The 12,231-nt window shown below is 37.8% G+C and overlaps 1 protein-coding gene across 3 annotated transcripts in view; it reads left to right on the plus strand.

Annotated features, from left to right (window-relative positions):
• BCKDHB (branched chain keto acid dehydrogenase E1 subunit beta) overlaps positions 1–8,884 on the plus strand; it is a 231,325-nt gene extending 222,441 nt beyond the window's left edge. For 2 of the 3 annotated variants that reach the window (XM_024757453.1, XM_024757455.1), the window contains 2 exons: positions 4,729–4,875; positions 8,346–8,884. In XM_024757453.1, the coding sequence (XP_024613221.1) occupies positions 4,729–4,869 (141 nt within the window). In that variant the 3' untranslated portion in view covers positions 4,870–4,875; positions 8,346–8,884. Of the gene's footprint in view, positions 1–4,728; positions 4,876–6,653; positions 6,939–8,345 lie in introns of those variants that run through there. The other variant, XM_024757454.1, reaches the window with a different exon arrangement.
• The last annotated feature ends 3,347 nt before the right edge of the window (positions 8,885–12,231 follow it).

Below are 12,231 nucleotides of genomic sequence, written 5' to 3' on the forward strand. Positions count from 1 at the left end.
AGATGCAAAAAGGCAAGGTAACAACAGAGTCACAGAACAATAGAATATCACAAGGACAGATAGGTTAGAAGTGGATTTATTTAGAGAGAAACACACTCCACAGACAGAGCGTGGGCCATCTCAGAAGGTGAGAAAAGGCACAAGGACAGAACTTGTAATACTTCTCTTTTGCTGTTGACTAAACAGAGCCTTGGAGAGGTTAAAGCCTAGTAGAACAAAGATTCCTTTCAGATAGAATTCCAAATTCCATGCTGTATCAATTATATTATACAGCCTTGCCATAAAAACAAGAAAAAGATTTGTTGAGAGTGACCATAGCCACACTGCGGAATGCTGGAGGCTGATTTCAGTGATGTGAATCCTTTGACACGGTGACAGGAGAATTTACAGCTGACGTCCTTAAAACTTTCGTGGGGAAATGAGGCTAAGTTTTGAGACGTCTTGAGCGATCCCGTGAAAGCCCTAACTTATATACATTTACATACACATGTAATAACATATAACCTGTATTACATTCACCAAAACATACGGATAAATGCAATACTTGGTTTTTTGTGTGATGAAGACTGTTACAATCTACTCTCTTAGCAGCTCGCAAATTTGCAATACAGTGTTATTAACTTCAGTTGATATTAAGTACACTTAACTTTTAAAGCCTATCAGTAATATTTTGTCTTAATCATGGATCCTATTTTATTAAGTTTTATTTATTTTTATTTTCATCTGCTAGAAAATTTCCAGGATCTCTGTCGTCCGCAATTTCTCCAAGATACTTAAAATTTTATTTTGTTTTGTTACAGAAAATCGGCAAATAGAGAATTTTTCTTTCGCCCGGGTCTATGATTTTTTGATTTGAAATTGTCATTTCACATTGTTTGCTTCCTTTTCTGGTTATAACGTGCATAGCAACCCAGATGGTTCATACATAAACAGTTTGAGTTATGCTTCTTTAAATTATTTAGGATAGCCTAGGAGTTTCCTGATACCCAGGACCATCTGTTTATTGCTCTATGTGTTACCGTCATGCTTAAGTGTGTGCTTTCAGCTTTTCCACGTCTTAACATCTACCTTCCTTATATACAATGGGAAAGGCTTCTTAGACCGAATTTAACCCTTTTGAGGCTCTGTTGTAAAAGCCTTAATCCCAGCTTGCCTTCCATTTTATTTTTTCTTGTTATTGCTATTCTCAGTAGTTGTGCTTCAAAATTTGCAGAATGAATGTAGTCAGGTTTGAGTCTTAACTTGGCTCTGTACGTAGCTTGTCGACCTTGGGCAAGTTCCTTCACCCTGGTTTCTTCATCTGTGAACTGGAATATAATACCTACCTCATAGATTCGTTAAAATGTTTAAATGAGATAAAATACAATTCATTCAGCACCACACCTGCTGCATCATAAGTACGGATTACTATTATTATTATTAACATATTTTGGAAAGAAAATTCTCATACTTACAAAAAAACATATTCAGAAGTAAATTCAAATACCCTATATTAGAGTTTCGTGCAAGGGTCTTTTGGAAGGAATATCTGTTTTTCTCAAAGCATCTGATTATTTATACCACAAGCACGGTATATGTAGGTGTTACTACCTGATTGGTTTAAGGTTTACTTTCAGTTCTTCTCATTGGATCCAAGGTGAAACTTTGGACCATGAATAGCTGGAAGGAAGTTTCTCCTGGCACCTGGCTGGGTTCTCTTCTGTTGCCCCTGGTTACATGTTCCACTGTGATTTGCTTTGTAACCTCACCGTCCCATCTGTCATTGTTCCGTGTGGATTGAGCCCGTCCACATACAAGCTCCCCAGGAAGAGAGACCAGAAACTGGTACTTCTCATCTTAGCCCCTGTGCTGGAGACTACCTGCAATCCTCATGACAACCCTGTGGGTTAGGTAACTATTTATTCCAAATTTTATGCAGATTAATATTTCTGAATCAAAAATCATCCCAGTTAAAAAAAATAAGTGTACTTATGTGACCAATGGAAAAGAAGAATATGATGAATCTGGATTGTTTTGAAAATTCAGGGCATATGGTTGCTATAGTTATGGTGTCAAAATGTGGTATATAACGAAGAGAGATACTTTGTGCAGCATTAGTCTGGTACATTGATCTATACATCTGCCAATGAGTTTCAAATATTCCTTTTTCTGTGTGTGTGTGTATGTACAGCTTCTATATGAAAAAAACTGAGCTTGAACAAGGATGCCAGTTTTAATGGTTGCCCAAAGAAACATGTAGTCACACATAAATCATTCATATGTGAACCAGTTCAGTGGGAAGTAACTCTGTACAGCTGCTTGACCCAGACATCTTATTTCCAGCTGCTTTAAAAGAAGTTTTAACACAAGTCCGTGGAAAGAATAACTTGTCTCTTTAATATACTTTAGATAGCAAAGGGTTAAAATTTCATACTGTTTCCATAGGTTAGGGTATATCCTTATAAAACTGAATCATATATTCTTGAATTATCTTCCATGATTTTTAGAATTACTTTTTATATATTTATATAAAGTAATTTATAATAATATAATTCCATATACCTTACAGTAATTGTTTTCAAATTAAGAAAATGCTATATATAAAATCACAAACTTGTGTTAACACAAAATAGGACCTTTTATCCACATAAGATGATTCTTCTTTTTACTCTTTACTTTTATATCAGTGCCAATTAATTACAAAAGTAATACTGTGTCACAAAAGCTCCAGCAATACATATAAGGTACAAGTAGAGTCGTTTGTCACTTCCTTGTCACTCCCAGCCTCCAAGGGTGGCCTCTGTTGACAGTTCAAGTGTGACCTCACAGACATTTTTCTATGCTCCTGCAAACATGTAGATGCATTCCTGTAGGGTGATTCTCACATTCTTGAGAAATTAGAAACATTGCTGTTTAAAAATAAATTTTAGTTTCGTGATGTTGGTCATTCTGCTAAAAGGAGTGATTTTCACAAACACTGAAACATCATTTTGTCATAGGCCAGCTTTCCAGGGAACTAGTTTGAAAGAATAATATTTTATACCAGGTGTAAAATCAAAGGTATTTAAGGGAAATATTTTCCCCTGGCTTTTCTGTATTTTGCAGTGCCCGTGGAAAGTTTGTGTATGAAGGATGCAGTATTCAAGGGAGGCGGAAAAACAGCTCGTGTCAACTAAAGTAATAAAACTGAGTTAATCCTAAATTGACAATTTAACTCCCTTCAAAATAACTTGTTTCAATCAAGAAACAGTCTACCCAATCTGTCATCTCTTTTGAGCTTATTAGTAGTGGAATTTTTTAGGTGACTCTTTAAACCTTATGTCTGCAAGGTTCTCAAGTTATTGATGAAGATTTCTTGTTGCTGGGAAAACCAGCACTACTTGGTGTTTGATACTGTACGTCGCAGTAGTTATTTTGGGGGCAGGAAGAGTGTGCAAATGGCCAGCTGCTTCCCTTTGTCGCTGACTCTTCTATTCCCAGGCCCTTTCTGCCCTGATACACTTGTCACTGGGAGAAATATATACAGAAGATAGGGACTGAGCATCAGCATTCCTTTAAAAATTTCTGCTCAAATGAAATGCAAAAATACAGTTAGTAAAATATGTAAGAAAATGTGGACCTTTCCAGAGCATTTGTGACACAAAGCAATGGAGAAAGTGGATGTGTAAACTCAAAGATGTGATTTCAGGTAATAGCTGTGAATGGTAATATCATTTTCCTAAGAATAGTTTAATCACATCTCTCTTTTGAGATTTCTTTTAACTCTCTAAAAATTTTATTTTCAAATTTGAATTTGTCACTTGAATAACATTTCTTTTTTTTTCCTGAAGATAACTTTCTACAGGGTCTCCTGTGGTCAGGATCTTACTTTTTTTAATTAATTAATTTTTTATTGAAGCACAGTTGATTTACTATGTAGTGTTAGTAGTTTTAGGTTACAGCAAAGTGATTCAGTTATACATATGTATATATTCTTAGGGATCTTACATTTTTTTGAACCAGATCTCTAGCCTCCTGGAGTTCATAGTCTCTCAGGGAAGATAGATAATTGGGCAAAAACAATGGATTGTGCTGAGTTCAGTGCTGTGGGAGTTCAGGGCAGAAGCCTCTCCCTCATCAGTGGTGCAGAGTTGAGGAGGTGCTGTCAAGGAAGGCTTCCTGGTGGAGGTGACTCCCAAGGTGATAGGTGAGAGATGTTCGCACATCAGTTGGGCAAAGAGTGGTAGTGGGCTTGGGGTGTGAGTAGCCAGGGGACTGTCAGTGTCTGCAAAACCTGGCTGTGAGAGAGACCTGAACATAGGCAAGTAACTGGTAGTTCAGTCTGGTTACATAGAGTAATTATAAATATTTATTGTGAAAGTAATACATGTTTGTCCTATATAAAATTTGAAAAATTCAAGAAACAAGAGAAAACATATACTGTCACTAATTTCAAGCTGCAGAGTTTACTGTGAACATTTGTCATGATTTTGTCATTTGTACACAGCCTGTTTGGTATAATTCCACTTTACCTTAAGCAACAGATATGTATGTAGGCATAAAATGCATATACATATATGAAAACATATCTTAAGTAAAACTCGGATCAGGCCAAACATGCTATTTGTTACCTGCTTGTTTCACATTATAATATTATTATAATGTGAAAAAATTATAATGCCCCTGGATGCCATTGTATTTGAAAGTGAAATGTTTCATTTCTGTGAATAAAATATTTTTGAAGCTAACCATCTGGATTCTTCTCTGCAGGAAGAATGTTTCCTGAACCTGGAGGCTCCTATATCGAGGGTATGTGGGTACGACACGCCGTTCCCTCACATTTTTGAGCCGTTCTACATCCCAGACAAATGGAAGTGCTATGACGCCCTTCGAAAAATGATCAACTATTGACCACAGGTAAGTCTGCCCTGCGTTTTGAGAAAACTACTGAGTGTTCCTCACATTAACGTCCTGTTGATCAAGGAACAACCGTCATCAGTGTGTTGTTGTCTCTTCATAAATGGCAACTTCCAGAACAAAGTGTGGATTTCAGAAAAAAAAAATGTGAATTTATAGTAGTATGTTTACATTTAATAGAAATATATCAAGCATATGCATTATCTGATTTCTATAAAACAAATACATGCACATGTTAACATTGAATAATCACTAGATGAAGATGCCGTCTGCCATGATTGCAAATATACCCTACCCTGTTGTTCCAACTTTATCCTCATTTCTATATATTTTTATCTGCAATTTAAACCGTTCATGAATAGGGTTAATTTCTGTTATTTAAAGATGGCCCTTCAGGCACCGTTAAATTGGACGCCAGTGATTTAAACTATATGATGATCCATAGCGTTCTGAAACTTGCCTTCACGTTATCTTGAAAGATACATTTGTTGAACAGGAAACCTATTTATTATGTATAAGGGAAACTGTTACTTAAAAAAAAATCCAGCACCACTACCATTCCCAGAACCTTTCTTGGCAGGTGAATGTTTTAAAATTATGGCTAGTAAGTGACATTTATTCATTGTGATTTTCTAGGTCATGCTTTTCTGTCCCTCTGGCAGTGTTATTCTAGCAAAAATGAATACCGTTTAAAGACTGTTAAGTTAGTTTTCAGGGCTTTAATATAGAAGATGCTATCACCAATACACTGATTTATTTTACCTTTGGCATTTTTGAAATGGTTCAAAATGCGTAGATAGGGATTAAGTGCTTTACATTTTAATATCTAGGTTGTCCAAAATAATAATAATACATTTTGAAGAACCATGATCTTTGAAAGGAAAGGGAAGAATAGGCTTTATATAATAACATAGCCCATACTTTTTAAAGATTAGGAAATACTATGATTCTTGAATTCTGTGTATGGGTAGTAAAGCCAGCTCACCTCAATCCAAAGAGAGATATACCTTTACATTTGGGCATGTAGAGAAAATAATGCCCTCCGTCCACCACCTATGATCCCCACCTTTTTGTAGTTCTATTCTATCCTCTATTCTGAGGATATTGTCATAGGCATTAGTAGGGCCATTAGTCTACATGCCCCAGTATTCTCTCAGACATGCAGAGGTACCACTGTATTTTTGATGACCTCTTAATGTCTGTGAGAGCAGCTAGCTTCTACAGTCTCACTTAAGCCTGGTTGGAGGACTTCCTCACTTTTATGTCCATCTTGTTCCTTGCATGGACCATCCATAATGGAAAGACAAGGTAATACTCTGTGGCCGTGTCCTTGTTGCTTTTTTTTTTTTTGCAGTACGTGGGCCTCTCACTGCTGTGGCCTGTCCCGTTGCAGAGCACAGGCTCTGGACGCGCAGGCTCAGCGGCCATGGCTCACGGGCCCAGCCGCTCCATGGCATGTGAGATCTTCCTGGACCAGGGCACGAACCGGTGTCCCCTGCATCGGCAGGCGGACTCTCAACCACTGCGCCACCAGAGAAGCCCCTGTTGCTATTTTTAAAGTAATCTTTAGGTGCTGGTTTTAAATTTGGATATGTATTTCTTTTTGAACCTAAAAAGAACAAATTTAGACCTCTCATGAAAATACGATAAAAGAAGAGTAACTCCTCTATGCTAAAAGTTACATACGGTGTTAAAGAAAGTAGTCATGCAGTTGAGAAAATCTGTATTTAATTCACGGTGGCCAGAGTGTCTATAATCGTTATTGACTTCTTTTACAGAAAAACCTGAAGATTAGGACTAGATACGGAAATATTTTTCTGAATTTTTAAATATTTCCTCTTCTTGAAAAATAGAGTTTTTATGAAATGAACCGACTTGGATATTGGCTGGAAAATGATGAATTAAGTATTGTATTCACACATATGAATTGATAACTTCCATTAAGAGTTATTTCAGATTAATTTTTAAAAATATTCTGCATGGTAGGCTTATAAATTCCATTTAATTACGTCTGTAAATATTGGATGTGGGTTACTATTCAATAAAGCCAAAATGAGACTGTCTTTGTTTTTGCCCTTAGTAAAAAGAATTCTTGTGGCAGAGTAAAAGAGTGACGTAACTTGTTAATTCCATCTGAATGAAAGTGAAATGTTTAGAAATGCTGATTTTTCAACTTTATTGTATTTGGTTTCATTCTTTATGGCTCAGACAGTTGTATGTTGATGAAACTTCTGGAATGTTTTTCTTTGTTCTTCCCACTTGTCCCAACAAGGTGGTCTACTGAGGGGCATGCTCACCTTTTCTCCAGAGCGTGGTGAGGCAGGAAGGATCATCTTTGCTTCCGCTCTTTCTTTTTCTGGGACGTGGACAGCCTGAGCCTGTCTTTTGTTATAAAATCATCAAGCTTTTGCTGCAGTTTTTTGGTTTTTTTGGCCACGATGTTGCAAAACAAATATTTTTTTCCATGTCCTTTATATTAATATGTAGCTGAAAAGAAAAACAGCATGAATAGCGACATAAGGAGGAAGCCTCCTTGCTGGGGACTTTGTCAGGGCCTCTTGTATCTGACTAGGCCTTTCCCACCCTTCACCATAGTGTAGACAACAGCCTCAGGGACCCCTTTGCAGAAGCCCTCACGCTCCGGCCCTGCCCTCAGAGGGGGTGCTCTCATCCCTGCCTTCCCTCCCATACACCCAAGAAGAGCTCTTCTCACCAGTTCCAGCTGAAAGATCCCACACACACACACCCCGACAAAAATCAGAGAAATAGGGTCATGTAGTGTTTTCCTTTCTCTATAAACACTGGAAAAAATGGACATTTTTTTATGATTGCAAATGTATATATTACTTTAAAACTACAGTTTAAAAAGTTGTGTCCTGTTTATTTTTATCAGATGTTTGGAGGAGGATATGGAAAGTGACATTTGTAGATTGCCAGAGACTTGGAGTAAAGTAAAGAAGGCACTTTGTAACAGATTCTGGAGAGCAGTGGCTAAAATAAACTAAGCTTTTGTTAGGGGTAAAAACAAAGCCCTGTCCTTGGTTTATGAATAGAAACACCTGAACAGTATAGAATGGGAAAAGATGTACTTGTCAGCAATAAGTTTGGAAAAGATTTAGAGTATCCATCTGGCTTATGGTTCAGGACATTCTGAGTTGAAGACGCCAAAACTGAGTATGGACCTTGGCTTTGGCCTTCCCTCGGGAGCCCTGTGCTCGCATGGTCAGTCCAGCAGAGCAGGGAATGTGTGCTGGTCATCCACGTCTGGGCCGATAACGGGTTCTATTTGAACATATTTGGTTTAGTTGGACTTATTTTTTTTTAGTTGATATTATTTATGATTTCAGTTGAAGTTACTTGTTTTATTGCCATTGGTATCTTTTTAATACTATTTTAAAAATTCGTTTGTTGTTGTAAGAATTTTCCCTTATTTTAATTTTATTTTCTTTAACTCTGTTTCCCTTCTCCAGTTAGCCCTGCAATGCCCACCAGTAAATGCCCCCTTCCCTTCCAAAATAAAGAAGTTACAGTTCATGCTAAACTCGGTCTACGGCGCAAGAAGTGCATATACAGCTAAACAGTTGTCTTAAAGAAAATTTTTTTTTTACATGAAATGAATTGTTCCATATTGTGAAAATAAGAAAATTGTGGTGTGCTCCAAGGATAAATAACAAGATAAACTCAAAGGGCCAATACTGCCTGAACAAAGAGTTACAGGACTTCTATCACGCTGTCACAATGTGACCATTGCAATGTCCCAGAGCCCTCCCAAGCAGCATGCCCTGTCCCTTTCCCATCCCATATAAGGAAAGACATTTGCCCCGTTTTTCTCCCGCTCAGCACACTGAAAGTATACATACTCTGCCCAGTCAGCAGATGACTTGCAGGTTCCCTGGCTGTAAAAACAGACAAGCAACCATGCTCAGTGTCGACTTTCCCTGGCCACCAGGAAGTCGGCCTGCTGTTCTTGCAGTGACTCTTCTCTTTAATAAACTCTATCGTCCTTACATTCTGCCTTGTGTCTGGAAATTCTTTTCCAACCTGCGCTCGGACCACGACAAAAATAGCAATGAGAAGACACTCAAGAGATGTTAAAGGAATTCCAAATTCCCCACTACCCCCAGCCTCAGGATAAAGTCTGCTCCATGTGACAACATGAATGTATAAGTGAATATAATCTTCTACAGTTCCAATTACCCAAGTCCTTTCGCAAAAGAATATCACATCCATGTTCCGTACAACTGATAGATATTATCCAAGCTAAGTAAACAGTACACATTAGAAAGAGAAATGAGGCACAAGAGCAAGACAGTTACCTCATTTTAGTCCATGAAATTTAAGTCACAGAAGCTAGAAACTCTTGCTGGGATCCTGAGAAGACATCCCACAGAGGGTCCACACTCGGTTTCGTGAAATCTCCTTCCTGTCAGCTTGCCTGAAGTGGACTCGTGTGGCTTCTGGCTGCTTGGCCTCCCTGCCCCCACTTCTAGAAACAGCACTGCTGTTTGTTTAGAGAACTCCCTCTCCCAGCTCATGTGGCTCTCTCTGGAGGGGCTGCCAATCCCATTGCCATCCGGCGCCAGCCACAGGGATGGCCCTGGCCCAGGCCCTCCGGGTACCACAGGACAGAAGGTCGGGTTGCTCATAGAGAAGCACAACTCAGTAAGCCTCAGACTTGTCAGGGACACTAAATTCTAAAAGACTGGTTCTCAAACCTTTACCAGTTCCAGGCACACCAGGGATAGAGCTGATGGCTGTGCACCATGTAGGCACACAGCACTGCCTTAGCAGAGATGCTCAGCTGAGGGGTGAGGAACATGACCCCAAAGCCTCATGTTGGAATTTTCAGAGAGACCTGAGGTTTGGAGACTCTGATGTGTTTTCCTAGGCCATTGAACTTGGAAAGAATTAGGGAACATTCATATATGGGCAAAGATTTGGAAACCCTGACACCTGATACCTCCCTGAATATGGTATTTAAAGACATTTGCCAGGAAAATGAGAAATAAAATTAGAACAAGAATGAGGAAATCATAGGTGGAAAGGACTAGAAGTAAAACTGAAAACAAGTTAGATGAAAAGATATACATCAATAATTGTCATAAATACACTTTTTGTTGTTGTCGTGCCGTGAGGCTTGTGGGATTTTAGTTCCCTGACCAGAGATTGAACCCAGGCTCTCAGCAGTGAGAACACAGAGCCTAACCACTGCACCACCAGGGAATTCCCATAAATACTCTTTTTATGTGAAACAAATGTTCTACATTTGACAAAAGGAATATATCACAGTGAAAATATAACAGTTAAATTCTTTACATTATAAATGCGTAGTATTAAAATGTAAGCAAAAACTTATAAATGCAAAAGATATGAACAGAACAGTTGTAGAAGGCTTTGTCACCCCACTTTCAATTTGTTACATGAAGTAGGCAGGAATAAGTAATAGGTTTAGGTCAATAGAAATATATTTTAAACTTTGTGTCTTCATAAACAGAGACTATGTCGCCTTTTAGCCTATACACAGGCGGTTTAAAAAATTGACCATATACTGTACTAAGGCACAAAGAAAACTAGCAGTAAATTCCCCAAAGAAAAGAGTATTCAAAGGTACCACATGCCACTTAGAAATAAAAAGGCGCCCAGATAAGTAACTGTGGAAGCAAGGAGGAAGCAACTACAACATAATGAGAAGGGAAGATCACTGGTGTGCTCAGCCAAAATTTTACTCACAGATAAATTCATAGACTTTAAATCTTTAAAAAAGAAAATCTGAAAATACAAGGATGCAAGAATAAAGGAGGAAGAAGCACAAGAAGAATGAGAAGAAGAATAAAGTTAATAGCAGAACATTCCAAATGAGAAAAATAAAGTTGTAAAATCAAAGTTATGTTTTTTGGTAAAGATGAAAGTTTCTCTTTCATTTTATACTGTCTGTTCCCTATGAAGGTGGAGGGTTTTATGTAATCATGATATCAGCAAATAAAGGCTACATAATTGTTGTTCCTGTATCGGGTAACACTTTCAAGGTCCTTCATTTGAGGAGAGGAAATAATTTAGCCAAACCTAATTGTTTATCCAATGTATTGATAAACAAAGGTCTTTGTTTTTAGAATATTTTGTTCCATCATTTTAAGAAAATAATTACTAAGGTCTTGTTTTGCTAAGTCCTTCAGTTTCTTGCCGAGGCCTACTTGGCTACCGTAAATATCTTATTTCTGTGAATTTTCGTAAGATACAGTGACCGTTGTCGAAGAAATATTAATCAGTCGATCTAAGAAAGAAATGGAAAATTTCATTCAAGCCAAATTTGAGGATTATAACCCGGGAAGAGCATCTCAGAAAGCTCTGAGAACTGTCCCGCTCGTTAGAAGTCAAGGCACAGTTGTATAAGTCTTTTGAGATAGAGGGCTGTACATTAAATGACGTATTATTGACGGTTTACAGAATCCAGATCTAAGTGTCATCGTGGTCCGTTACAAAATCAAAAAGGAATGTTATCTTTAAGGAGTTATCTTGTTGATGCTACGAGAATGTTGCTGTTGATGGTCGAGCTGGTATTTCTGCCGATGGGGACGGTTTAGTGATTCATAATTGCAGATACACATTGCACAGTGGGGGGAGAGAGGAGGCCAAAGGGCAGAGAAATTTTTTTACGTTTAAATTTTTCTTGTCTTGCCATAAAATATGAATTTTATTTCACACTATAAAGAATTAGAATAATTTCTAAAAATATTTTCTTGATCATTTGGAACGTCTACCTACTCATTATACTGGGATTTTTTTTCCCCCTTCATTCCTAATTTTTGTTTTAATTGAAGTATAGTTGATTTGCAGTGTTGTGTTAATTTCTGCAGTACAGCAAAATGATTCAGTTATACATATATATACAATCTTTTTTATATTCTTTTCCATTATGGCTTCTCATAGGATATTGAATGTAGTTCCCTGTGCTATATACAGTAGGACCTTGTTGTTTATCTATTCCATATATAACAGCTTACATCTGCTAATCCCAGCCTCCCACTCCATTTCTCCCCCAACACCCTCCCCCTTGGCAACCACAAGTCTGCTCTATGTCTGTGAGTCTGTTTCTGTTTCGTAGATAGGTTCATTTGTATCATATTTTAGATTCCACATGTTTTACTGGTTCCGCAAAGACAGGGAGCTTTGGTCCGTTTATTACAATTCTGCAGAGCCTAGAAAAGTCCTGGTCTACAGAGGCTCTCAATATGCTGCTGAACAAACCCATGAAGGGAAATGCAGGCCTATACTTGAATCAGACCTTGTACTTGAAAAGCACTTAGAGCCCTCTTTGAGTAGTGTAGACATTTAAAATAATATATTGATAGTATTTGG

Source organism: Neophocaena asiaeorientalis, unplaced genomic scaffold (genome assembly GCF_003031525.2).
Source record: "Neophocaena asiaeorientalis asiaeorientalis breed wild unplaced genomic scaffold, Neophocaena_asiaeorientalis_V1.1 scaffold253, whole genome shotgun sequence".
NCBI classification, from domain to species: Eukaryota; Metazoa; Chordata; class Mammalia; order Artiodactyla; family Phocoenidae; genus Neophocaena; species Neophocaena asiaeorientalis.